General features: G+C 33.4%; 6 protein-coding genes across 10 annotated transcripts; 3 read left to right on the top strand and 3 right to left on the bottom strand.

The window, feature by feature from the left end:
* Positions 1-243: 243 nt before the first annotated feature.
* Positions 244-1,030, top strand: LOC128388073 (protein lin-52 homolog). The gene is made up of 2 exons (XM_053347426.1): positions 244-493; positions 666-1,030. The coding sequence occupies exons 1-2, from the start codon at positions 364-366 to the stop codon at positions 938-940; spliced, it is 405 nt and encodes a 134-aa protein (XP_053203401.1). The 5' UTR covers positions 244-363; the 3' UTR covers positions 941-1,030.
* Positions 968-2,508, bottom strand: LOC128388071 (synaptosomal-associated protein 25-like). The gene is made up of 2 exons (XM_053347424.1): positions 1,949-2,508; positions 968-1,828 (listed from the first exon to the last, which is right to left on the bottom strand). The coding sequence occupies exons 1-2, from the start codon at positions 2,030-2,032 to the stop codon at positions 1,277-1,279; spliced, it is 636 nt and encodes a 211-aa protein (XP_053203399.1). The 5' UTR covers positions 2,033-2,508; the 3' UTR covers positions 968-1,276.
* A 2,177-nt stretch (positions 2,509-4,685) lies between these two features.
* Positions 4,686-7,360, bottom strand: LOC128388086 (tryptophan 2,3-dioxygenase-like). Its single transcript, XM_053347440.1, has 5 exons — positions 7,133-7,360; positions 6,334-6,492; positions 6,087-6,152; positions 5,406-6,015; positions 4,686-5,307 (listed from the first exon to the last, which is right to left on the bottom strand). The coding sequence occupies exons 1-5, from the start codon at positions 7,199-7,201 to the stop codon at positions 5,075-5,077; spliced, it is 1,137 nt and encodes a 378-aa protein (XP_053203415.1). The 5' UTR covers positions 7,202-7,360; the 3' UTR covers positions 4,686-5,074.
* Positions 7,361-7,504: 144 nt separating this feature from the next.
* On the top strand, positions 7,505-8,839 carry LOC128388087 (28S ribosomal protein S2, mitochondrial-like). The gene is made up of 3 exons (XM_053347441.1): positions 7,505-7,677; positions 7,770-8,161; positions 8,240-8,839. Exons 1-3 carry the CDS (start codon positions 7,641-7,643, stop codon positions 8,636-8,638), a joined length of 828 nt encoding a protein of 275 aa, XP_053203416.1. The 5' UTR covers positions 7,505-7,640; the 3' UTR covers positions 8,639-8,839.
* Positions 8,840-9,374: 535 nt separating this feature from the next.
* Positions 9,375-10,550, top strand: LOC128388088 (uncharacterized). The gene has a single exon (XM_053347442.1). The coding sequence runs from the start codon at positions 9,824-9,826 to the stop codon at positions 10,313-10,315; it is 492 nt and encodes a 163-aa protein (XP_053203417.1). The 5' UTR covers positions 9,375-9,823; the 3' UTR covers positions 10,316-10,550.
* On the bottom strand, positions 10,541-24,220 carry LOC128388085 (mediator of RNA polymerase II transcription subunit 13-like). Of its 5 annotated transcripts, XM_053347438.1 has the most exons (10): positions 23,678-24,220; positions 22,898-22,966; positions 20,581-22,204; positions 20,083-20,397; positions 17,187-19,314; positions 16,670-16,801; positions 12,239-15,692; positions 11,775-11,933; positions 11,553-11,662; positions 10,541-11,429 (listed from the first exon to the last, which is right to left on the bottom strand). In XM_053347438.1, exons 3-10 carry the CDS (start codon positions 22,133-22,135, stop codon positions 11,297-11,299), a joined length of 7,986 nt encoding a protein of 2,661 aa, XP_053203413.1. In that variant the 5' UTR covers positions 22,136-22,204; positions 22,898-22,966; positions 23,678-24,220; the 3' UTR covers positions 10,541-11,296. The 5 variants fall into 5 exon arrangements, with proteins under 5 accessions (XP_053203413.1, XP_053203412.1, XP_053203414.1 ...); XM_053347437.1 differs by lacking the exon at positions 23,678-24,220 and having other exon boundaries at positions 22,898-23,205; XM_053347439.1 differs by lacking the exons at positions 22,898-22,966; positions 23,678-24,220 and having other exon boundaries at positions 20,581-20,677; positions 20,780-22,542.
* Between the last annotated feature and the right edge of the window lie 926 nt (positions 24,221-25,146).

Below are 25,146 nucleotides of genomic sequence, written 5' to 3'. Positions count from 1 at the left end.
TTTTAATGTTTCCTTTTGAATTGATTTTTCCTCTCTCTCTCTCAATGATTAATATTCGTTGAAAATATAACATCATCTTCCAACAATATGGTTTGATCATTTAATCCATTTTGTTTATGATCGAAAGGTTCAATAAGTTTAAATACGAAAACTAATTGTAAGTTCAACTTAGAGTTTCGCATCTGGCGCCATCTCTTGGCGGTGGAAAATTTTTGTTCTTTTGAAATTTTGGAAAAATTCATCAGCTGCTTTTTTCCTTCCTCGCATTTGTTTTTCTCTGGATTCAAATTGTGTCGGTGGTTTAGTTTTAGTTTTTCTTTTGTTTCCTAATTATTTTTCTTTTCGTTGTTAAATTTTTGCAAAATGCCTGCTCCACACAATTCGGACTCTGTAAACTCACCAACTCCTCAAACTAATTGTGAAACACAAGAGGAACTTTTATCCTGCCAAGAGACTCTAGATCGTTCTTCACCTACTCTATGGCCTCAACCAGGTAAAAATCGTTGTTTTGTTTTCTCATTTTTTTCGGTTAACCGATTTCTCTATTAACCAATTGTTTTTTTTTGTTCTTTTCAAATGTTCTGATATTTTGTTTCTGCTAATTTTCGCAAATCTGTAATGGATCTGAAAATTTTCTGTCTCTCTTTGAACCTGGTGAATTTTAGTTCCCGGTTTGTTGGACTTCATCAAGAAAAGTGAACCCGAATGGAAACTTGGTGAATGTGAATGGGATCTGTCAGAATTGGATAGATTGGAAACTGAAGATTATGAGTCAATTTATTATTTCCGTGAGTCGAAACCTCTTCAATTGTTGGAGCAAATTCAAGAAATTAATGATTACGCATATCAATTGGATCTTGAAGAATCGAGGGAAGTTAATCGTGGAATCATTTTGAATATTTTTGACAATCATCATCAACCAGAGACAGATAACAATTGAATCACAAACTCGATGTTTAAACGGCGATTCGGGTGAAAATAAGAAAAATTTTCTTGTTTAATTTCAAACAATAAAACAAGATTTAAAATACACATTTCTCATTCATTAAAAACCCAAAGAAGAGAGAGGAAATGAGAGCAAGTGAGCGAGAGAGAGAGAGAGAGAGAAGGAGGGAGAGAAATTGCAACTAGAAAAATAACTCCAATTGTAACATGATTAAGATTAAATACTAATAATTAGAAAAGACAATTAGTTACTGTAAAACTGAATTTATAGATAAGAAAATAGATCGTTAATTTTGAGACTCAACAAATTGTTTCGATAAAATAACTAAATCTATTTGAGAAGTTTCTGAGTTCTTTCGGCGGCTCCTTGAATTCTTGATTTATTCGAATCGGCTTTAAGGTTAATTCTCTCCAATTGAACATTTTGTGAACCAATTTCTGATCCCATGTCGATTGCCATGTTACGTAAATTACCAAGAACTGAAGATACACCAACTAAATTTTCCTCCATTTCATCTTCTCGAGCATCGTTTGTTATTCGAGAAATGTAAGGTCCATTACGAACTGGTCCACCTCCATCACGAACATCCATGGATCGAGCAGGTTGACCATTTATCACCTTACGATCTTCAGATGATTTCCAGGTCGATTCATTGGCTTTAAAATCGGACTTCTTTCCACACGGACAAGTGAATAGACCACAACACTGTTCCATACCAGTTATTGCTCTTTCAGCTTCTCTCATATCAGCATTTATCTTATCCATATCCTCCTCAATTCGGTTCAATTGTTCACCTTGTTCATCCAAAGCGACCAGAGTTTTTATTCCAGCCTCTTTACTATCTTCGACTAATTGTAACATACGACGAGTTGATTCAAGTGACTAACAAATTAGAACAAAAAAAAATAAAGATCATAAAATCATTAGATCATCTAAACGATGGAAATCAAAAAGTATTTCTTGTAATGTAAAACCTTAAAAACGGCCTAGAAACAAACTCACCTCATCGGTTATCTCATTTGCTCTCATTCGTAGCCTTTCGGCTTCCGTTCTTGGAGCTGGTGGATCATCAACCGGATAAGACATTTTCTTTGTTTATAATATTCAATAAATAGAATTGATAGAAAAAGAAAAGTAATAAGTTAAGTTAAAAAAGAAACTCTCCAAACACTTTAGAGATGATTGATAAAAACACCAAAGAAACCAAGAAATTAGGCACAGAATTTCATCAAGAATTCAGCTCAATTGATTAAAAACCACAAACGAAATCTTGAATTGTAAAGATAATTAGGATTAGATTAAGATGGAGAAAAAATTTCCACTAAAATGATCAACAGGTAAAGACCAAAATGATCACTTATCAATTTCGTAGTAGAAACAATTAAAGGCCACACAATTAGAATCACAATCAACGATTAAAAATGTCGCTTTCTCTGTGAATCAACACATGATAACACTTTAATTATCTCCAGGCTATTTGTCAATTGAGAATTAAACTAAAAAAAAGCAAAACAATTAAACGATAAACAAAAAACACCAACAATCAAAGTGGAAACCTGAACACGCCCTCGTAGGGGAACATCTCAAAATTTAGTTGTTACCCTGATTCCTTGTTGATTGTTAATCATTTGAAACGAAACAATTAACAACACAATTGGAATTGTGATCATTGATTATTAATCAATCTTTCACTTTAGTATCGGGAAAGATGTTTAAAGGTGTAAATAGATAAAGTTAATAAACAATTTCACCTTTTGTCAAGTTTTTCTCTTGTTAATTTAGTTGATTCTCTTAATTGTTACACAATTGATCCTCACAATTAATCAAATTTAACTTTTTGTTTAAAATCAGTTGTTTGACCCAAATAGAGATGAAAATTATTATTATGATCATGTTAACCTGAAACAAATTGTTGATCAATTAATTGTGGTGTGACCTTGATACCAATTGATCTAATAATCCAATTGTGTATCCTATTAATTGTTACAATTAATTTATACTAATCATGATAACTAATTTAATGATTACACTTTAGGAAATGAAGCAACAAAAATTATTAATCATCTTTCCTTTGATTACAATCAAAAGCAAAACTAGAATTGATTAAATTTTTATTGATTTTACTTTTAATTGTTGACTCAATCGATAAATAATTAATTCTAACAATTTCCTTCAATTAAAGTTGATTTTCTGATCACAATTTAATGTCTCTAATCAATTATAATCAATCTTAATAATGATCTTTAGAAAACTATTGGAAAATTGTTACAATTAATTTCATTTTAATTGTAAACTTGATTCAAACAACAACAACAACAACAACAATTAAAATGGAATCAGAATTGAATCAAAATTTTTCAACTTGTAAAGTTAATCAAGAACAACAATTAACTGTACCATCTAATTGGGTTCAACCGTATTCATTTTTTCAAACATACAAATCAATAAGTTTATTTAAATATTTAAATAGTAAACTAACAATTAAGTTAATCAGTTTAACATCAAGTTTAGTTTGTCTAATTATCTTTACCCTTCGCGTTATCCTAACAATCAAGGATTTAATTAAGATCGTTCTAATTGCTGGTGAAAATATATTGGATGAAAAAGGTAACCGAGTCATGGCATCACTATTTAAATCAACAACTAATTTGATTATAATTTACACTGGATTTAAATTCAATTACGAAACAATTTACCCTGAAATTGATTCAGTTTGGTTAAAAATATTTACCAACAATCAAAAGTCAATCAATCAACAAGAAGCAGCAAAGTTAAACAGCAAAATCAAATCCAAACTGATTCGCAACCAAAGTTTAATCATATTGTCAACAATTAACTCAATTTGGTTAATCATCACATTCTTAATTATTACAGAACTTAAAATTTATCCACCAGCAATTATCTTTCAGTTATCATTGAAATTAGATCATATAACTTATTTCAATTTATATTATTTGCTTCACAATTTATCAATCATTTGTGTCTTCATCTCAACTGGATTAGATTATATCGTTGAACAATTAGAGTTAATTTCGTCGTCGAGAATTCAATTGATTGTTGACCAATCAACTTCGATCTCTTCAATTGTAAATCTCCGTCGTTCCTATGAATCGATTAATCAACTCATTACAATTGTCGAGAAACTTTTTCACTTGTTAATTGTTTTTCTTTTGATTTCCTATTTATTCAGATCGGTTACAATTTTTTACGATCTTTTTTTCAGTTCATTTGCTCATAAATGGTTTTTTATAGTTGATATTTTTCTCGATTTTCTAATTGTTCAATTGACAATTTATATTCTTTCACTTTGTAATTTAAATCACAATCAAATTTGGTTATCTCTTTATCGATTAACTTTACTGGATCAAAGTGATTCCTTCCGATTGGAGGTAAGTTTTCAATCAATTCAAGTTCATTTTAATTTACTGTTTTCAGGTTTCTCTTTTTATGGATCGAGTTAAACAATTACCAATTGGGGTTCGATTGTTTAATTATTATATAATCAATCTCGGTGTTGGTCCAGGTTTAATTGCTGTTGTGGTTACGGTTGTCGTTTCGATTTCATCATTAAATCAAGTTTTTCATTCCAAGAGCAATTTATCATCAACAATTGGAAAACCATGTGAACCTTTTTTTTGGGAGAAAATTTTCTTATGGTCAACCGAGAGTCTAATTAGAAAATATTGTAATCAATCAATATTAATTGGCTAATTAAACTATTAACTGTATCATGTGTTGGTAAGATTGTGTAAATTGATTGTTTTAATTTTATTATCTTTAAATTTACACAATTATTATTGTTGATAACCTGTTAATTATTTAAAGTAGAAATAAAAGATTAAGTTACTTAGGTTAAAATTTGATTGTTATTAAGATTAATATTAAATCAATGTTTTGTTAGAAGTTGATTTGATTGGTAGAAATTTTAAATTCTGATGGTTTAAATTACGCATCCATAACCGGGCTTGTTTTTTTTAGTGGATCCCATTGATTTTCTTTTCTTTTTAAACTGTAAGTTGATCTGGTTAATCCGTTGATCATGGAGGAAAAATAAGTTGATTCGGTAACAAAAAAAAAAAAACAGAACCATAACAAGATTGGTGAGCATTTCGAGCAATAATCATTGGATTATTCCTCATCAGAATCTTGTTTTTGAGTTAAAGTTGATAACTTTTTCTTCATTTTTGGAGTCAGCAGTGGTAAATATTCCTTGGAAATTAAGAAAGTCGACAAATTGAATAAATCAACAAAGACCTTGTATCGATCACTTAAAGTTGATCTAAGATATTGATAACCAGCTGATCCTCCTGTTCCCATTTGATGTGATCCAATCATTCTGAGTACCATTTGAACATGATTTGCTAAAGATAAGTTAGATTACAAGATTAGAAATTAATGAAAACAAAGTAATCAAAGAATAAATTCCTTCAATTTTTACACTGATTGTGGGGAAACTTACATCTCCATTTAGTGATTAGGGAATCAATATCCATTAAAGAAGTGAGCACATGGAAAGGTTGATTAAAACGAGGTTCATCTCGGTACAATGAAATCATCAAGGCTCCTTGAAGAGCTTTATGGGAAAAGCGACGTTCACCTCGAGTTATTAGCCCATTATGAATGGTCTCATCGAAAATCGTGTCAAAGGTTTTGACCTTTTGCTTGACATCGTTTATCATTTGCTCTCTAATACTTGGATCATTTTCTGCTTCAGCGTTTTTATTCTGTTCGTTTAACATTGAAGTTACAACGTTTTTAAATTGTTCCCAGAAATTAAAGTCTTCTTCTTGTAAACCTGGTGTTCGCTCTAACCACCTTTGAATAAGGTCACATAGAGAAGGTTCTTCTTCAGATTTTTTGATTAAATTAATAATCTTCGGATCTTGAAAAATATTGATGTAATGGTTTTTGCCATAGTTAACACGGAGTTCATTTTTAACCCCTAACTTATTTTCCAATAGACGGAATTGAACACTTTGAAATCCTGAAGCAGGAGACAAATAATTTCGAAACTCCATAAATTCCAATGGAGTCATGGTTTCTAGAATGCTAACTTGGTCAACAAGTAACTTTAACATAAGAAAAAGGTCAAAGTTAATATCTAATGTCCATCGTAAAGATCAACAGTTAAGTAACATACTTTTAAAATTAGAACCACTCGGTTTAGGCGGGATGTAATAACCAACATATTTGATTCACTGACATTCTGTAAGAAAACAAAAAAGAGAGACAATGTCAAAGAACATCAATTAAACTGTCATCTAGGGAAGTGACTTATTGTACTTGTTTGACCTTTAAAGTTCAACAAGTATTTTAAACGAGGGAGTGACAATGCATAAGATGTGTCATAAAATGAGGGTCAAATTTTTGTCCAATAGTAACTGTACCTTTTTGTTGAGAAGATCTCGGACTGAGTCCAATTCGAATAGAATTTGCTTGAACCATAGTTCATAAGCTTGATGGGTAATAATAAAGAGATGCTCATCGTGAACCTCTTTACCAAGCGAACGAGTTACTGGTTCAACACAAGAAAGCAATGGATCCAACTAGAATCAGAAAAGAAATAAATAAATATGTTAAAACGACTGGATCATAAAAAGTTAAAATGAGTGAGAGATGTTGATTTATTGTCACATTTAAAAAATTAACATGGAGCCAATTTGATAGAGAGAGAGAGAGAGAGAGAGAATTAATGGGGAAAAAACAATGGCGGCTAAGAGGTAGGCTCAAAATTACTTGGGGCTGGTCAATCTGGTTTTCTTTTTGTCTTAATTAGGGAAGGGAAAAATGAGCGATCCAAATTTTCAACGAATGATGAAAAATTACAAGGTTATTGGGGGTTAGAGAAAGAGACACTTTAATTTTGAGAGAGAAAATTACTCAAACAGAGACCTTGAGACTCTACTTCATAAGAAAATCAAGATTAAACTATAAGGTGTAAAAACGAAATATTTAACCAAAAGGGGAAAAATTTGCTTCCATTTTATAACATAATCAGAAAGAGAAGAAGATGGAGCAAAACAAGATGGAAGAACATGAAAAGAGAATAGAATAATTAATATAACTGATGATTTGTTAACCTGTAACCTTTAAAATTTAAATTGTTTAACATTTTTTGGAGCAAAAAAAATAAGAGAATTAAATTTAAATTAACAAAAAAGAATAGAATAGAATTTGAAAACTTACCATTAAATATTCACCATAGAGCATTCCTCCTTTGGGTACACTTCGTACTCCATTTTGATCGGCACTCATCTTGGATTTCAATTAGAATAGAAGAAAAAAACAAATCTGATTATTCAAAACGACAATTAATTTAATCTGAATTAGTGAACAACAGTAATTAACCACTCAAGTTAAACTGATCAGAGTTACAGTTTTGAAAAGATTAACGTGATTAAAATAGATGGAGCTAAGAATTAGTTTTGCGTCATTTGATTAGAAAAAGAAATTAATTCGATTAATTATTGATAATCGATTAATTTTATTTTCGAAAATTAAAAAGTCACAATAAAATTCGATAGATGGAGTTGCGGATGTTAACACATTGGAATCATATGTAAGTGTTTACAATGGAAACAACAAATTGGGATTAATTAATTTGATTTCTTTTCACTAATTGTGATTTTAATTATTCTTTTTCTTTGACATTTCAATTAAGATTTTGATGTTCTACTGATTTTTATCACTAAGGATGATCTTTTCTTTGTGGCGGCCATTTGCTTTCAATAGTAAGTTCTTTTTCTAATTCTATTGATTTTAATACATTGACTTTGTTTTGGAAAATCTAATTGATTTGATTTGATTTTTCTTTTCTTTTTAGGATTTTTATTAAACAAGTTATCTCATTCAGTTTCTTTTTCAACTACAAATCGATTGGATTCGGTTAGTTCACCAAATTTGTCGGTTAATGTTGACCCAGAGAGAAATGTTTCTCATTCAGAGCCGATGATTATTGATCCATTAGATGTACCGGATTATTTTGATGTTCATTCACTGGTTTCATTGAGGAAACTTTTTGATTCTCGAGCTCACCTTGGACATAAAGATGGTTCAACTAATGAGTATATGACCAGTTACTTGTATGGTTCACGATTAGGTGTTACAATCATTGATTTAAACCAAACGGTTGCCCGTCTAAAGGATGCATTGAATTTCACTGCTCACATAGCATTTAGAGGAGGTGTTATACTGTTTGTTTCTAATCATAAAGAGGTAAATTAGAGTTATAATCAATTTCTTAATCATCTGATATTCATTTTATTCCTTTAATCTGTTTGTCCTGTTTCTTAGACTGGTCAATATGTTGAAAAAGTAGCCAAAGAGTGTAATGAATATGCTCATTGTCGTCATTATCAAACTTCAACCTTAACAAGATCGAGAAATTTTTTTGGTAAAGTTATGAGGTTACCTGATTTATGCATTTTCTTGTCTACTTTTAATAATGTTTTCCTTGAGCATGATGGAATCAGAGATTGTGCCAAAATGTTTATCCCAAGTGTAGCAATTTGTGATTCCAATAGTGATCCAAGATTAGTTACCTATCCAGTACCTGGTAATGATGATACACCAATGGCAATTCACCTTTACTGTGACTTATTTAAAGAAGCAATTCTCAGAGGCAAAGCAAGGAGAGAAGAAATTTTGAAAGAAATATCAGCAGAAAGCAAGGAATCATTTGGTGATGAATAGAAAACCATCAGCGAGACAATTAAATTAAAAAAAACAACATAACACAAAACAACTTCCTTCACAGTCTCAAAACCCCAAGAGAAAATAAGTAAAACCCAAATCTAAATCTAAATAGTAGAACAATTAATTTAACATTTAATGTAAATATCTATCAGTTTGTATCATCATCAAGAAGACAAAATAAATGAAAGTTAATCAAAATCAATTGGACTCAATAAAAGTCCAAATGTAATGACATTTACGCTCATTCAGTCCGAATGGCTAATGCTTCAAGTTGAGGATCGATGATTAATTCCATTTCATAGGAACATTATTCAGGTAAAGAGAGAAAATAAACCATTGAAACATCGAAAATGTTTAAATTTATATTTTTTGATTAACGTGATTTTCTTTGTCTGGTTGATTTCTCTAAACCTAAAGATTTAATTTGATTGATTTGATTTTCTTGGTTTTGATTCACAAAGGAAAAGTCGCTTTGAAAAGGTTGATTCCATTGTTCGTTTACGGCTGTTTTAGTCTCAAATTTCCGTGATCCTTAACTTAAACAACTCAAATATAATTAACTGAATAATTATTAATAATTGAAACACTTTTATAATCAATAAAAAACAGAAATAAAATTAAGAGACAATTAACGGAGACGAAGGTCGACCAACAGATGTCGCTCGCATAGAAATTCGACTGAGTCTGCGCCGAATTGCGATTGGCTGGTTAGTGATGGTTAACTTTTGTTCTCTTTCTCTATAAACCTAATCTTCACTTACCTTTAATTATCTTTTCTATTTAAATGAGTTAACGTTCTTATTTTTTAATTGTAATTATTGTTCGAGTTTAATTAAATAAACTTTGATTCGTAATTCGACTAAACTCTTGTGTAGTTATCAGAGATACTTTGGTATTTTCATTGACAATTTGTTTCGAAGATCGCGGTTTCTCATTTATCTTTTTCCATTAAATTATCTTTCACTGTTTTCATTTTTTTTTCTCTTCTCATATCAACCAGTTTCTATAATATTGTTTTAAATTGTTTATTCTTTGTAAAATTTCCCTCGGTAATTTGTTTACCCGAGTTTCATTTAATTCTTTAAGACCATAGTGTTTCTGGTCTTGTGTAACTCTATCCGTGATTTTTGTGACTCTCATTTATTTCTGACATTGGGCATCACCCATCATCCATAATTTAATATGGCTCGGACAAAACAATTCTCATCAAATGCAAGTAAAGTACAAAAGGCCAGAAAATCAACTGGTGTTGGTTTTAGTGGTACTCCATTGGCAACCAAATTGGCCGCTAAACGTGGTAAAACCATTGGTAAAGGAAAGAAAGATATACGTGACATGATTAAATTTAAACCTCGTCGATATCATCCTGGTGTTGTTGCTCTCCGAGAGATAAGGAAATTACAGAAACGAACTGATCTTCTCATCCCGAGAAATCCATTCTTACGTTTGGTCAAAGAGATTGCCATGGACTATTCTCTCGCTCAGTTGAGATTCCAATCAGCTGCATTAACTGCACTACAAGAAGCGGCCGAAGCCTTTCTGGTAAGACTTTTCGAGGATACACAACTTTGTGCCATTCACGCTAAAAGAGTGACCATTTTCCCTCGAGATATTGCTTTAGCTCTCAGAATTCGTGGTGAAATATTTCTTCTTGGTTCTCGTCCAATCCGGTAAACCCAATTCATCCCAAATATAAATAATGTATTCATAGCCTTTACCTTAAACAAAACCAAAATACCTTTTAATCATAACAATCTTTATCCAATTTCCAGAGAATCAATCACAAAACAAAACAAAAAAAACCATTCAAATTATAATCATCGGTGTTAAATCCATTATCATAACATTCAAAAATTATGATTAATTTGTAATCATTTAATAAATTGTAAGCTATTGGCATAAAATGAAATAGTTGTATTATTATTAATATTATCGTTATTTCACAATTGCATTCGCCCAATAATTTTTGGGAGAATTTGAAAAAAAGGGAGAGAAAACTTGGGAGTCAATTAGAACATTTTACAAGATTTTCGATTAGTCGTAGAATTGACCTGTTGAGAAGATTAATCATCATAGTTCAGCGGGAGAAATGTTTTCCATTTGTATGCTTTCAATTTCGTATGGCTGATATGACTCATTGTTTAGAATTGTTAATATTATGAAAAAAGATTTCGGGATAGAAAGAGTGAGAAAGGAAGCGGAAAAGGAAAGAGGGAGAGTTGAAGGTGTAAAGTTTAATAATATTCGAGGGCCATTTATGCTTCTCATGTAATCGGCATTTAACAAGACCCTTCATGGTAGAAACTCTCATCTTATTTTTGTTTGGACCAATATATTAATTAATTTTACATATTTATATATTTACATTTATCAAATAATAATCGTAACGTTGACCAATGAAAAGGGAGAGAGAGAGTGTGTGTGTGAGAGAGAGAGAAAGATATATTGTTTTGTGGATTTTATGTTGATAGATGCATGAGAAGGGAAAAAAATAAGACCAGAAAGAGAGAGAGAGAGAGAGAGAGAGAGAAGGAGAGGAAAAACAAAAGGTATCGTAATAGGTGAAAGTGAAGATGATGATGATGATGATACAAATGGAGAATGGATAATGATGATTGCGAAAAAAATGAATTAATTCCTAATCCTCAATTAATTTCAAACTAATGCTTGGACCGTATGATAAAGTTGCATTAAGATTTGAATGTGTGTTGGTAAACATGATAAACGATCGTGAGTGGCAGGATCCAAGGACACCCAAGATAGCGAGTTGTAACCCTCGAGAACATATCTAAATAGATGTAAAAGAAAGAGAGAGGGAGAGAGAGATAAAAAATAAATAAATAATTTAATTAGGCGACATGTTGATTAAAATGAAACAAAAAAGAAATTAAAAGTTTCAACTTTCACTCACCTCAATACATCTGTGGTCAGATTAGAGTCTAGTGGATGACAGTTTCTGTTGTTCATGCTAAAGTCGTCGGTATTTTGTTGAACTGATGGTGTGTGAATAAGTAATGCAGACTAATGATGAGAGAAAAAGAGAATATTAATTTAAATGTAACAGTGAATGATAAATGAGGTCATCAAAATGAGAGGGAAAATAAAGTTTCGGAAACAAGTAAACATCGCTCACTTTTAAGAAGGCGGGATTGACTTGAGCGAGGTGCGGGCATGATGACCAGAACCATTTGGGTAACGGACCGGTTTGAGCAGTTGACACGTAGTAACCTAAAGCTAAAGGTTGTTGCAGTAAATTAGTCGGATCATCGCCAAGATCACCTCCGAATGAGCTCTGGAAACAAGAGATTGAAACATAATTGTGGTTAATTATCTTAAAGGAAAAAGTTGATCAACTTTTATCGGAAACTCTACTTTCTAAATTGTTATAGATTAATCTATCTTCTGATTTTTATGATTACATATACAGGTAAAGATTAGTTGTAATTGTTTTTATCTTTTTCTTCAGGTTCAGACGATGGTTAAGAAAACATTGTAATTAATTACTTTCAACAGTAAATTTTATCATAATAATTGATTAGCTTCTGATTTTTTAGATAATAAACTTTTGATTAGATTGATTTTTTGCTTTCTTCTCACCTTCATATTCATATCAAAACCTGATTGCCTTGGGCTGTCTGGGTGATTTAAAACTGGATCTCGAGATGGATCGTTGGGACTTTCAGGCCATTGGAATAGATCGAGATCATCGTCAACCGGAAGATCTTCAGTACCACCGTCGGCTCCTAATGCTTGAAGTAAATCATCTTCATTTATACCGCCAATACCTCCATCGCCAATACCGAAACCCGCTTGAGATGATGAGGAAGCAGCGGAAGTTGGAAAGACCAGGATATGAGTACATGAGGCTTCTTCAGGTGTACTAAGGTGACAATTGCTAGATGAAGAAGTGTATCGATCATCTGGTGTAAAATGATCAGGGAAAACTCTTAGAGCAGTATCAGCTTCTAATGAAACAAGACACGCTGAAAGAATTGACGGAATCTCATATGGAGTCATCATTGAACATTGGCGACATTTATCACGAAGTAAACGACTATAACGAAGAAGTGACTTTTTACTAAGTAACGCGTTCCATTCACGTAATTCACCATGACCCACACGTCCAACTCTACCGATAACCAGTCGCCAAGGTTGAATTGTTTCAGTCATAACCGAGAAAATGAATTCTAATATTTTGTACAGACCAAATTTCTTTGCAGATGCTTTTTTCCTCTTCGTCCTATTTGGTATTTCAATGTTAATCAAGGTCGATTCAAGTAAATCTCCTTTATCATTAGAACAAGTTACCACCAACCATTTTTGATCTTCGGTTAGACAATAAGCACAATAAAGGATTTGAGATTTTTCCCTTCCATCACCAAACATTTCTCCAAGTTCAGTTTGCTTATCCTTTAGAGGAGCTAAAATGTAAGGTGGAGTGTAAACTCGAGTTATTGATAATGTTGGATCTTTGGACTTAAGGAACATGTCTAATGAAGCCGCTGGACCGAAACCAGTGAGAGATTTAGATACAGAATGTTGGACCAGAACTTTGCGACATTGATTGAAAACGGAAAAGGCTAAAGCTTTCATTTGATCTTGACGTCTGGAACCATGGAAATCAGCACCAACACCAAGAATAGAATCTAATGAAACTAATTGTAGATTAATACTATTGTGAAGATGTTCCGGTAAAAAGTTCAACATTTGTGCATAACATCTGAGTAATCCAAGGCATGAGAGTCGATAAACTTCCTCGTCCATATTAGCAAATGTAAATGGTTCAACAATATAAATCACAATTACTGGTTGTTTGTTGGGATCATCGTCTAATTCAGATGAATCTTGAAGATGTGACGCTGTGTAACTAGAACCTTGGCCTATTCCTTCATTGAGGTCATCGTTAACTTTGGAATCATTTGTATTCATTGAATCAGGTGGATGATGTGGTGAAGCTGTTGGTGGACGATTAGCATTGGCGATTCCAGGAGTAAATTCTGGTTTAGGTATTGAATTGTCGAATAGAGATTTGTCCAAATTCTGAGAACTTAAATAAGGAGCAACATAATATCTACAGGCTCTTGCATAAAGTTTTATCTTTGAAGCGACACTTCCATCGCCAATTTGATTGAACCAATCATCGATCGGCTCATTGGCGATATTTTTAACGACAGTTTTACCCACTCTCATGATACCATCTCTCATCACTTTAGCTATTGGACAATGTCTACCCAGTCTCAACATCTCATAAGTTGTGCTCAACTCTTTAAAGTAAGTTTTAACATGAGATAAAATGTAACTGTCATCTGGTGCTAGCACGAGGTAGGCCACATCTCGAGTGACTGAATAAGGTTCTAACATTAACTTTTCCCAATATTTGAGGGCAAATGGTGACAGGGCTACCCAATCATTGTCATGACCAACCAATAATGATGGAATAGGTTGAGGTTCACATTGATCTTCAGTTCCTCTTCCAGCTAAACGATGGAATTGCCTCCACGTCAATGGACCAGAAACTGTGTAAGTTACTTCCCACATGGCCTGAGGTTTCTTTTGGACAGATTTTTGAAGGAGAGGAGTCAAATTACGTAATAACCTGACGACATCGATATTGTTTGAAGCGACATATCCATTGTTAAAAGACCATTCATGTAAACATGATGCTTTACGATTCAACCTTTCTGGGGTATTGAGTTGTTGAATAGCCATTTTCGGGAGAATACCGTTCATAACTTGTTTGGGGGCAATTAAAGCTATATAAGCAATTTCACAACCATCCGATCTTTGGAGTGCATTTGAACGAAGGAGAAAAGCTTTCTTTGTGACCACTTTCATGGAATTTAATAAAACCGGGATGGATAATGATGAATCCATGTTGACCATATCAGCATCATCTCTATTCCTTAAAGTTTCAAAGATCGCCGCTTTAGCTAATAAAGAGCTTGATGGAAATAGAGTTGAGCATTGACTCCTTAAAAGGTCCACTAAACTTGCATCTAATTGGTCATTTTCATATAGATTTGTACTTGTATTAACCATTTCTTTACCATCAACATTTTGTTCTTGTTTGATAGAAATCTCACTTTTAATCACAGGTTTCTTTTCTAATCTTTCCAAGGGGTCATATGCAACACCGGTTATTTCAAATTCATCTTCATAGAAAAGTCCAGCGAAGTAGCTACGATGACGATTTGATACTGCACTAAAGCCACAAGTACACTTGTATTGAGGCTCATCTGATTCACTAGGAACGAGGGATTCAGGTAAGTAAATACCAACATCAGATCCTTTGATGTTACCATTACAGGCGCATAGAGTACAACTTTCAAAATTATGATCTTTAAACAAATTAAGCATAGAATCGGATAGAACTAAATTGATCAATATACAATGAGCATCTGGAATTGTAGGTAAGGCTGGACTTGTGGCAGGTAAAGGCGTTCTTCCTGGCATTAATGAATTTTGATGGGAATGAACATCATAAGGAAGTGATCCTAGAGGACCGTTAATGTTACCCATAGCGGGAGATGGATGGTGACCCGGAAGAGGGGAATTATTTCCAGGCATCTGATGGTGGTATGGAGGATGATTTGCAAAGGGAGGCTGTGGACCATTGTTGTCCATGAGAGGTGAAAAGTGTGGATGATTTGCTGACATCATTCGATCACCAGGGCCGTAAGAGTTGGAAAATTGAGGATTCATGTACATATTGGGTGTTTGCTGGTGACCTTGCATGAAAGGGGAAACTTGTGGATTTGGTGGATAGTTGACTCTTAATGGATGTCCGGGTCTCATGATTCTCATGCCTGAACCCATGATTGGAGGACTTTGATGAATTTGTGGTGAAGGTGAAAATTGGCCAGAATTTAAACGACTCATAGCCATATTTTGATTCTGTCCTGGATGATGATGAGGATGATGGTTAAGATGATGATGGGGACTTTGTTGTTGTTGTGATGGATGAAAATGAGAATTCATTTGATGAGGAGGCATCATTCCGGGATGACCATGATGATGATGCACCATTGAATTTTGTTGTTGGCTATTACCGCTATAAAAGAGTACAAATTGACATGAGAAAAAAAAAGATGATTAATTATGAGCCAATAATAATGTTTAATTGATACAATGCAAGCAGGAAAAAAAAGTAAAAGTTTTCAACATGAGAGGCAGAAAATTATTAAATTAGCTGTTATAACAAATTATCATGATAAGTTTGAATGTATTGCCAGAAAAAGATAATTATCTTGATATATTATTCCTTAGTGGAAATTAGCATAAAAAAGATTCGAATTCACGTGCAAAATTATTGAACATGAGTTCCTGAACAGTAACTTCACACAATCAGGTTTACTTTCATCTTCTATTGAAGGGAAAGAGAGACAGACAGAGGAAGATAATAAGAGAGAGAGAGAGGCTTGCGCAGGATAAAAATCTCTTTCACTTTTCATTCATCTCTTGGTTATCTGTTCCTAAGCTTTTCACCAACATTTCTCCCTGGAAAAAAAGTCTGTATATTTTTCCTCTATCTTCTTATATTTTTTTTTCTTTCATCTTCATCACCATCAACATCATATTTTTCTCTTTCTCTTCTTTCTTTCTTCTCATCTTTTTTATACTTCATCCATTCATCAAGAAATATTTGACGCGGTTTCTTGTTAAAATTTTTGTGCGCAAATCCAATGTAAATATGACACTAGTTGTGCCTCTTGAAGACTTTTCAGCTTAAATGTAAGAAATAATTCATGAGAACATGAGATGTTCTTTCCCTTAAAGAAATTCAAATGACTTTTAGAAAAATAGATTGGAGAGAGAGAGAGAAAGAGACAGAAATTAACAGAGATGCAGAAAAAAAGAAAGAAGAAAAAGGAGAAAAGATGCTGATGAGTTCGTTGATTACTGTTCACTTTCATGAGTTTCGAATAAACTTTGTTAGTGAAGAAAATATTACTTGGCTTGTTCTTTGTTTTTGCTCTTTCTTTTCTTAGACACTTGAAATGGTTAGTTAATGATTCGATTAATACGTACAATTGATGAAAATAGCCAGATGAAGATCTATTTGTTTGATTGGGTTGCGAAGATGGTGGAATAAGTCCAGTGGAAGGTCCTAAATGAGAAATTGCTGAATTTGGTTGGGATGGATGCGGTGAATGTTTATCTCTGTGAGAAAGGAAGAAAAGAAAAGAAAAATGTTCCAAATAAGATGAGAATATTTTTAAGAAACAGGTCAATGAATTGAGAAAAATAAGCGAGACAAAATTAACAATTTAAATGTTTACAGACATTATCTCTCAATTATCAGCTTGTGTTCTTATTGTATTTGTGTCTACACTCAAGGATAAAAATGCTAAAACTAAATGTGTATCATTTTTGCTCTTTAACAGGTTTGTAGGAATGACAGATAAATATTGACAAATGAACTGTCACTACTTGTGTTGTTGACACGTTGTTGTGCAATACAAATACTAATTAGAGAATTGGTTGAAACAGAGATGATGTAGAAATGAAAATTGGAGGCAAAATGAGATTAGTTTTATCAACTCACGAGTATAAATGATTTTGTTGGTGATGAGGATGATGAGAGTGAGGTGGCTGTTGATTTTGTTGTATCTGATGTGGTGGATGTTGTGGTTGATGTGGATGAGTTTTAGTTTGACTTTTAACAGTCTGAAAAGGCAATGAAGGCTCTTGTTGTTTATATACACAGTCAGGGCGAGGTTTGTATTGTGTGAGACTTGCGACGTCAGTTAAAGGGGCATATTTGGAAGAAGTAAGAAATTTACACTGAATTGGTGGTTTATAAACATAAGACCAATCTTTTGCGTTTTCGAGGCTTGTCGGACTATTTGGGTAACCGTCTAGTTTTTCACGGGCATTGTCATCAATAAGTGTCATATCAGTACCACCTAGAGTGTTACAAGGCGAGGGAGCTGTATTGTGTTCCATTGAGGGTGGAGTTGGGAAAATCATGGTTAATTCTGCAAGGGTTGATGCATTGTTACGACTATTTCCTTTTGAAAAATCTTCTAATCCTGCCAGTAATCCAGTGTTACCATTCATTTGAGATAATCCTGGACTTTTATTAGATTTAGGAGCATTTGGTGTAGAAAATTCTGAACTACTTTCTTCATCAGAATCTGATTCGAAAATATTATTCAGATCAGCATCACTAACTCTTAGATCTTCCTCTCGTGTAAAAACTTTCAGAGTTTTGGGAGATGCAATTGATGCATTATCCATACCAGCAGCAGCACTTTTTGGTCCTTCTTTTGGAACAGTTTGATCATCTTGAGAAGCGCAAGAAACTGGTACAGAAGATATTGGAACAACGGCTTCATTTGATCGAATTGTATCATTAACGCCAGACGAAGGTAAAGTAGAATCGCTTGGTTTATTTGTTTCATCTTCCGCCATTTTTTCACACTTCATGAAATCAAGAAATTCTTCATCATTAAATTCATAAGGGTCTCTCCTCGATTTATAGCAATTTATGTCTAACATATGATCACTTGTATCCCGCATGATTTCCGCTCTATTCAGTCCTTTGATCACCCTACGATTTTTTGGCATTGGTATATCCCAGACATTTGTTACGTGGTCGATACAAGTAAAGTCATAAAGTAACTTTTTGGAACAGCTTAGATCATTTTCATTCGAGTCAACTGGAAGCATTGGTCTTTTCAGGGAATTAGAACCATTTGTTGCTACATCGGTTTTATCAAGTACATTCTGTGAATTATTTGGTTGTTGATTAGTATCATTTTCATTTAGTCTTCCTTGTTGCTGTCCACCACCACCACTACCTCCTCCTACTCCTCCGCTACTTGGAGTCCATGGATTTACACAAGCAACTGCCGGTGAATCAATGGTTCCAGAGCCTTTCACAGATCCTGGATGAGGAGACATTCCGTCAAGATTTTTGTTAATTCCTTTGCTGGGATCATTGGAAGGTGGTTCTTGTGAATAAATGTTATTATCATCGCGAACAGGGTGAGGTGAGATAGAAGATAAACTCGCATCTAAGGCAGGACCACCTGATGCAGGTCCATCGCTGAAAGGAGCACAGGAACGAGGAGAATCTATGGCAGTTCCCCCTGGAGTAGTTGCATTTGATTGTATTGAGGGTAATCCACTCATACCAGGAGATTTATACAGATAATTAGGTGTTTTTGGTTGTTGAACTGATGGTGGCTGGGTAATTGCATTATTAGCAGAAGACGAAGTGGATGATTGTGCACCGGTAGACGACGAATTAACATTATTATTACTATTATCATTATTATTGTTAGAGTTATTGTTACTGTTATTATTAGTAAAATTGTCCTGAACGGTTGAAACATCCAACTCTTCAAAGAACATTGGTCGATGATGGAAAGGGTTGACATTTTTAGATGCTTTTTGATTAAGTCTGTCTTTGTCAGTTTTATCAAACTTCTTGTTAGTTCCAGAAGTACCAGAAAATGATGAAGTGTTTGACGATTTAGAGTTAACAGAGGATTGATTGTTGGACTTTTTCGTTTTACACCGATGACACGAACAAGATACTTTAGCTGAAGGGTCACAGAAATCCCATTTAGCAAGAGCAGCGATAAGATCATCTCCTAAGGCTGTAACTGAACTTGCCGTTGAAAGAGCTGAGGTTGGAAGCGTTGAACTGCTCGTAGTTGGAGTAGCTATTAATTAGAAAAAAAAGAAAACAATTAATTGAATGTTGTTAACTATTGGACAAAATAAATAAAAGGGTAATTGTAAATCTTATCTAAAATTTATCATGAGAAAAATAGTGAGCCAAAAGGAAACACCAAACCTAATTGAGATTGATTTGTATATTGATTATTAAGGTGATAAGTGGTAGTTTTACAATTATTGTTACCAATTGTTACATTTAAGAGAGAAAGAGAGAGAGAGAGTCTAGTAAAGTGTATCAATATAACCACCTTTTCGTGTAATAATAAATCTGAGATTAGATGGTGTTTTAGGAAAGATAATGAAAAAATTGTTCATTAGATAGACAAACACACATCATAGTCTTGTGTCTACTATTGAGAAGTAGTTCAATATTCAAGGATAAACTGAATGCCTTATTAGATGCGACAAAACAACCAAGAAAAAGAGTTATAAATTAAAAGCACATGAAACGTTGATAATTTAAATCAAATGAAGAATCATTTTTTCTTTACAAGATTTAAATTATACTCAACATTAATTGAGATTAATGTGAAACTAACAAAAACAATAAAAGTAAATATTATCGCTTGAATATGTTATACAATTGTGGTAAAAGAAAAAGAGTTTCCTAAGTTAAGTTGCCAGTTTTATGCTTCATTCAGACTATGTGTGTTTGGATGAATAATTAAGGCAAAGTAAAGAAATGGTTGAATTGTATTGAGGAAGCAAGAGAGAAAAAAAGAAGACACTAAAATGAATAATCCAAGTCGTACCTTTGCCAGATACAACACTTGATGTAGTACCACTGATACCGTTTGATGTATTAGTTGCACTAGACGATGGTGTAGTTGAAGGTACTGTCAATGAGTTCGGTGTTGGTGTTGGTGTTGATGTCCCAGAAACTCCTGTCATTCCTAAATTTGATGAAGTTGAAATGGATGGTGATGATGTTGTAGTACTTGTGGTGATTGTTGATGTTACAGTTGTAGTAGATAAAGAAGATGGTGATGTTGTTGTTGTTGTTGTTATTGTTGTTGTGGGTGATAATGATGCTGCATTGGTGGTTGATGATGATGATGATGATGATGCTAAAAAAATTAGAAAGGAGAAAAAATTGTAATTCAAAATATTATTATTATTAATTCAATGAGCTTACAAGGCAAAAGCGTAAATAAAATTCATACTAGAAATAGTTATTACGACAATGGTAATAATTGAAAATGAGTCAATGTCAAACATGTTCATGTATAAATTTTGATTGTTAAACTTACTTGAATTTTGTTCAATTGATTTACTTGATTGATGAGATATATTCATCTCTTGGAAGGCATTATTCCTAATACGGCAAGTCGATGAAGGTATTTGTAACTGAATGGGTGATAAAATTGGAGTTCGAACACGATTTGAATTGATTGCTAAGTAAGATTGATGTAATTCTGGTGGTGTATTCGGTGGTGTTAATAAATTTACCATTGGATTATGTGATGATGATTGTTGTTGATTCTTTTGTTGTGTTACTTGTTGAGTCTGTGGTTGTGGTTGGGATTGTGATTGTGATTGTGATTGATCCGGTTGCTTTTGTTGTGGAGGTTGAGTATCTTTCGAAGTTTTTAAATTATTGTCATCCGTCTTTTTCGTAAAATTTTCAGGAACAACATAAACATATGATGATGGATACTTCATTTTAATACCGGCAACACTCACTTCAATAACAGACGGTAATGCGAACGAAGATGAGGAAGATGAAATAGGTTCATTAATAACACCAATAGAAACATCGTCATAACAATCATAAAAAGGAGGTGTAACATTCATGGCTGCTGGTCGACCATTTGAACTACTGCCACTAGCATTTCCACTAATACTTTGTCCAGACTTAGAACTTTGAAGATTCAATGGATAAAACTTTTCCCATTCTTGTAATAGTCTTTGAGTGGTTTGGTCAGAATCTTTGAAGGTTTGTCCAGTTAGTACACCAGCCACACCATACGGACTTAGTACAACATTAAGGCCACACGAAGTTCCCTGAGCAGCCAAAAGGTTACGCCGGGTCAATCTGTAAACAGGCGGAAGTACTCGAACATCTACACTAGCACAAACCGTGCTTTCTCCATGTACAAAAAAGTTAAAGGCGAAAGAAAGTTGACTTGAAGAGGACTTATCAGGTGAAGGTAATGATGATGAAGATGATGATGATGAGCTAGATGAGGTTGAAGCTGATGAAGATACTGGACCCAGGTCAGGGTTAAAACTGGCATTGGAACCTTTATCGGGAGGTATATCGGCCTCGAATGGCTGTAAAAACCATTTACCTATTCGAGCGAACCCTCTAGAAAGAAGGCATCTTTCAATTAGATTGTGGAAAGCTTTGAAAAGTAAAGTACGACATTCATAGGAAAGTCCATTCTCCCATGAGCCCTGTTCAGCTTCAATTAATTCATTTGGAGGTATTTTAGCAGCATCAGGTTCTTCGCTGTACCAGAAGATCCATAATTCTTTACTATAAGCTGGATGTCCATCTCCTTGACCGGAATTGTTTTTAGCATTTCCTCCTCCTCCTACTATTGATGCATCAGCCGATCCAAGAGGACCACTATTACATTTATTATTGGTAAATCGTCTCCATACACAAAGAAGCTCAGCTGCTAAACACTTGCTATAAGCTTTAAGCACTGGATCATCAAGAGGATCACCAGTTGCCGAAGGTAACCAGGTATCGGGTGTTGTTAACCTTTTCCATTTGATGCCACAAAGATCAGCCAGAGCGAAAAAATTGGTGTAACAATCCTCAAGACTGGCACCGTTGGTGATATTAGGATGGGTCATATCTTTCTCTGTAGCAGCGAGCAATTGCTCTTTGGCTGTATTTCTTGGCCGCGCTATCACTGGAATAACCTTAACCATTAAAGAAAATTGAGCGTCCAGAAAGAAAGGGGGGAAAAATATATACAACAGAAAGAAAAAAGAGAAATAAATTAAATAGAGAGAAATATATTGTTTTTACAAAAGTGTAACAAATGATTGGAATAAATTAAATTGGCCTGGACAGGCTATCAACACAATCACAATTTTACACTCCATTTACATGCTAAGATGTTGATGAAAATATGATGAAGCTGAAGATGATGATAAGAGATTAATAGAAAGGAGAAAAAAAAAGAGGAAGAAGAAGATGAATTAAGATAGAAAGGAGTGAATGTGAGGAAAAAGAGAAAAAGACAGTAAAGGTAACGAAAAAAAATTGATAGAGAGAGAGAGAGAAAAGTGAAGAGAAGAAGAGAAAGAGAAAGAGGAAAAAATAAAAGGAGAGGAAAGAGATCAACCAATAAGAGAAAGAAGAGAGAGAGAGAAAAAGATGAACTCACTGAAGAAAAAAAGATGTTGAAGCTCACAGCTCACTTTATAGCTACACATTCAAATAGACAGACTAGAAGACAGAAGAAACAGACAGATAGAAGAAAGAGAAAGATAGAAAGAGAGAGAGAGAGAGAGATACATTGCTCAAAACATTTATGATGGAAAAAAATAAATACATTTATATTAAAGTTACTCTTACACATCAACAAAAGGGGAGAAGTGAAATCTTACCTTGATAGGACCATTAAATTAACTTGATTCCAAGTTATCAACCGATATTTTACCGACCACATAAATAGGCTAATTAAGAAGAAAAGATCACAATTAACATCCAAAAAAATGAAAACAAATGATTAAAAAAAACACAGAGTATAGACAAGAGGGAGCAGGAGGGAGAGAGAGAGAGAGAGAAAAGAGAAAGATGAATGAAAAAAGAAAGAGTCTCTAGACAGAGATGAAGATAGGAGAAAGAGAAAGAGAAGCAAAAAGATGATGATGATCAAGAAAATGGCAGTTCAGTAGATGGCAGTACAGAGTAAGAGGCAAACCGGTGATTGTAGAACAGAACATTAAACAGAAAAAGATTTTGAAAGAGAGAGAGAGAGAGAGAGAGAAGGAGAATTAGAAAGAGAATAGGAAAGGAAAAGAAAAAGATGAAATAGAGAGAGAGAGAGAGAGAGAAAAGAGAAAGATGAATGAAAAAGAAAGAGTCTCTAGACAGAGATGAAGATAGAGAAAGAGAAAGAGAAGCAAAAAGATGATGATGATCAAGAAAATGGCAGTTCAGTAGATGGCAGTACAGAGTAAGAGGCAAACCGGTGATTGTAGAACAGAACATTAAACAGAAAAAGATTTTGAAAGAGAGAGAAGGAGAATTAGAAAGAGAATAGGAAAGGAAAAGAAAAAGATGAAATAGAGAGAGAGAGAGAGAGAGAGAGAGAGAGAGAGAGAGAGAAGCGAAAGAGCAGAAAAGAAAAGATAGAAAGATGAAAGTTGATTAAGCTAATGAACCTGAGAAAGAATAGAGATGATGATGTTGGTGGTGAAATGATGAAATTAAATCACAAAATTTTGGAGAATTATAATCAATTAGAAGATTGAGATTATTTTGCACAATTAAATCACTTTAAAAAGAATAATCAACAAGTTTCATATGACACAAGTTGACTTTTAATGTTGTCGTTTTTGTTTCTTTTCGCTGCTCAATTAGACGATTGATTGACGATTAAGATGAAGAAAAAGAAGAATAGAAATTATTTTCGGAGAAATACTTTTGACTTGTTTTCTTTTCCAGATTATTATTATGGCGAAAGAGAAACACAAAAACAGAAAGAGAAAGAAAACAAAAATAAAAGGAAAGGATAGAAAAGAAAGAAAATTGTTACAATAAACACTTTGGATTAATAAATAAAATCAACCAGAATAAAAACAGACAATTCGAGGAAAAGGTTTAATTGGTAAACGTCGGAAACCAAGAAGAAATTAAATTAACAGAATTAAAATGTTGAAACAATTTAGCTTGTAAATTGCTCTCCGTTAGCTACCAACCTCATTTAGAAAACGAATTGACATTTTGCAACAAAATCCCAAATTCTCTTGAGCGAATCTGCTGCTGCCATCTCGTGGAGAGAAACACTAATAATGACCAATTTTCGTAAATAAAGTTGATCAAATTTTCCATTCGGAAGTTTATTATTGTCAGTCTAAATTAAATTAGTTATTATTTTAGAAATAGATAATTAAATTTGATTGACGATCAATTTTTACGATTTTCATTCGATTAAGTGAAATTGAGAATATGAAATTTTCAGTTAATTTTCTTTGGATCAAAATGTTATGTTTCTTTTATTATTATTTGTTTGATTCAATTATTCAAATGTTATTCGTTTGATTTTCGGTGTTTAATTATTTCAAATGATATTTGAATTCGTTAGCGAATCTTCATCACTAGTCTTTTTCTCTTTCAATGTTTTGTAACAACTTTTGAAACTTTATCACCTCCTCCCACTTCCTCTCCATCTTTCACATGCAATTTACTTAATCATCATCTCTCATCTTCTCTCTTCCATCATCATCATCCAATCTTTTGTATACGCTTTCTGGCTCTTTCTTTTTCTGCTTCTACCTTTTTCCCTCCTCTTTTCGTACCTTCCTACTTCAGGTCAGGTTGATGGCCTGAAAAGGGTACATTCACTTTTGGAGTAAAGAGAGTAACGAGTTAGTATTGATTATGAGACGGAGTCTCAAAGTATCACCTTGAAACTTTTAGTCTTCTGTCTGTTTCTCTTTCTTTCTCTCAGGGTATTGGGTAAGCCCAATGAAAGAGGAACAGTGGGATTAGGATCTCATTTCTTATCGGGTGATAGATGAAGAGAATTAGGATTCTTGATCCAAACCTTGAAAGATAAACTTTCTCTCTCTCTCTCTCTCTCTCTCTCTCTCTCTCTCTCTCTTCAATGTCCTGACTCTTAGTGAATGAG

This window comes from Panonychus citri, unplaced genomic scaffold (genome assembly GCF_014898815.1).
Source record: "Panonychus citri isolate SS breed McGregor unplaced genomic scaffold, ASM1489881v1 Contig00095, whole genome shotgun sequence".
NCBI lineage: Eukaryota > Metazoa > Arthropoda > Arachnida > Trombidiformes > Tetranychidae > Panonychus > Panonychus citri.
Note: the sequence above shows the minus strand (reverse complement) of the source record. Positions and strands in the feature narration are given on the sequence as shown.

Bases quoted from the DNA above. Each gene is read 5' to 3' on its own strand.
- LOC128388088 (XM_053347442.1), top strand. From the start codon at position 9,824: ATGGCTCGGACAAAACAATTCTCATCAAATGCAAGTAAAGTACAAAAG.
- LOC128388086 (XM_053347440.1), bottom strand. From the start codon at position 7,201: ATGAGTGCCGATCAAAATGGAGTACGAAGTGTACCCAAAGGAGGAATG. The intron at 6,153-6,333 runs GTACAGTTACTA...GTTTTCTTACAG, and splicing joins GAGATCTTCTCAACAAAAAG to AATGTCAGTGAATCAAATAT. The intron at 5,308-5,405 runs GTAAGTTTCCCC...ACTTATCTTTAG, and splicing joins CCTAATCACTAAATGGAGAT to CAAATCATGTTCAAATGGTA.
- LOC128388085 (XM_053347435.1), bottom strand. From the start codon at position 22,213: ATGGTTAAGGTTATTCCAGTGATAGCGCGGCCAAGAAATACAGCCAAA. The intron at 16,802-17,186 runs GTGAGTTGATAA...CCTTTCTCACAG, and splicing joins CAACAAAATCATTTATACTC to AGATAAACATTCACCGCATC. The intron at 15,693-16,669 runs GTACGTATTAAT...ACTCTTTTATAG, and splicing joins TCTGGCTATTTTCATCAATT to CGGTAATAGCCAACAACAAA.
- LOC128388073 (XM_053347426.1), top strand. From the start codon at position 364: ATGCCTGCTCCACACAATTCGGACTCTGTAAACTCACCAACTCCTCAA. The intron at 494-665 runs GTAAAAATCGTT...GGTGAATTTTAG, and splicing joins TACTCTATGGCCTCAACCAG to TTCCCGGTTTGTTGGACTTC.
- LOC128388071 (XM_053347424.1), bottom strand. From the start codon at position 2,032: ATGTCTTATCCGGTTGATGATCCACCAGCTCCAAGAACGGAAGCCGAA. The intron at 1,829-1,948 runs GTGAGTTTGTTT...CTAATTTGTTAG, and splicing joins CAAATGAGATAACCGATGAG to TCACTTGAATCAACTCGTCG.
- LOC128388087 (XM_053347441.1), top strand. From the start codon at position 7,641: ATGATCTTTTCTTTGTGGCGGCCATTTGCTTTCAATA. The intron at 7,678-7,769 runs GTAAGTTCTTTT...TTTTCTTTTTAG, and splicing joins GCGGCCATTTGCTTTCAATA to GATTTTTATTAAACAAGTTA. The intron at 8,162-8,239 runs GTAAATTAGAGT...CCTGTTTCTTAG, and splicing joins TTGTTTCTAATCATAAAGAG to ACTGGTCAATATGTTGAAAA.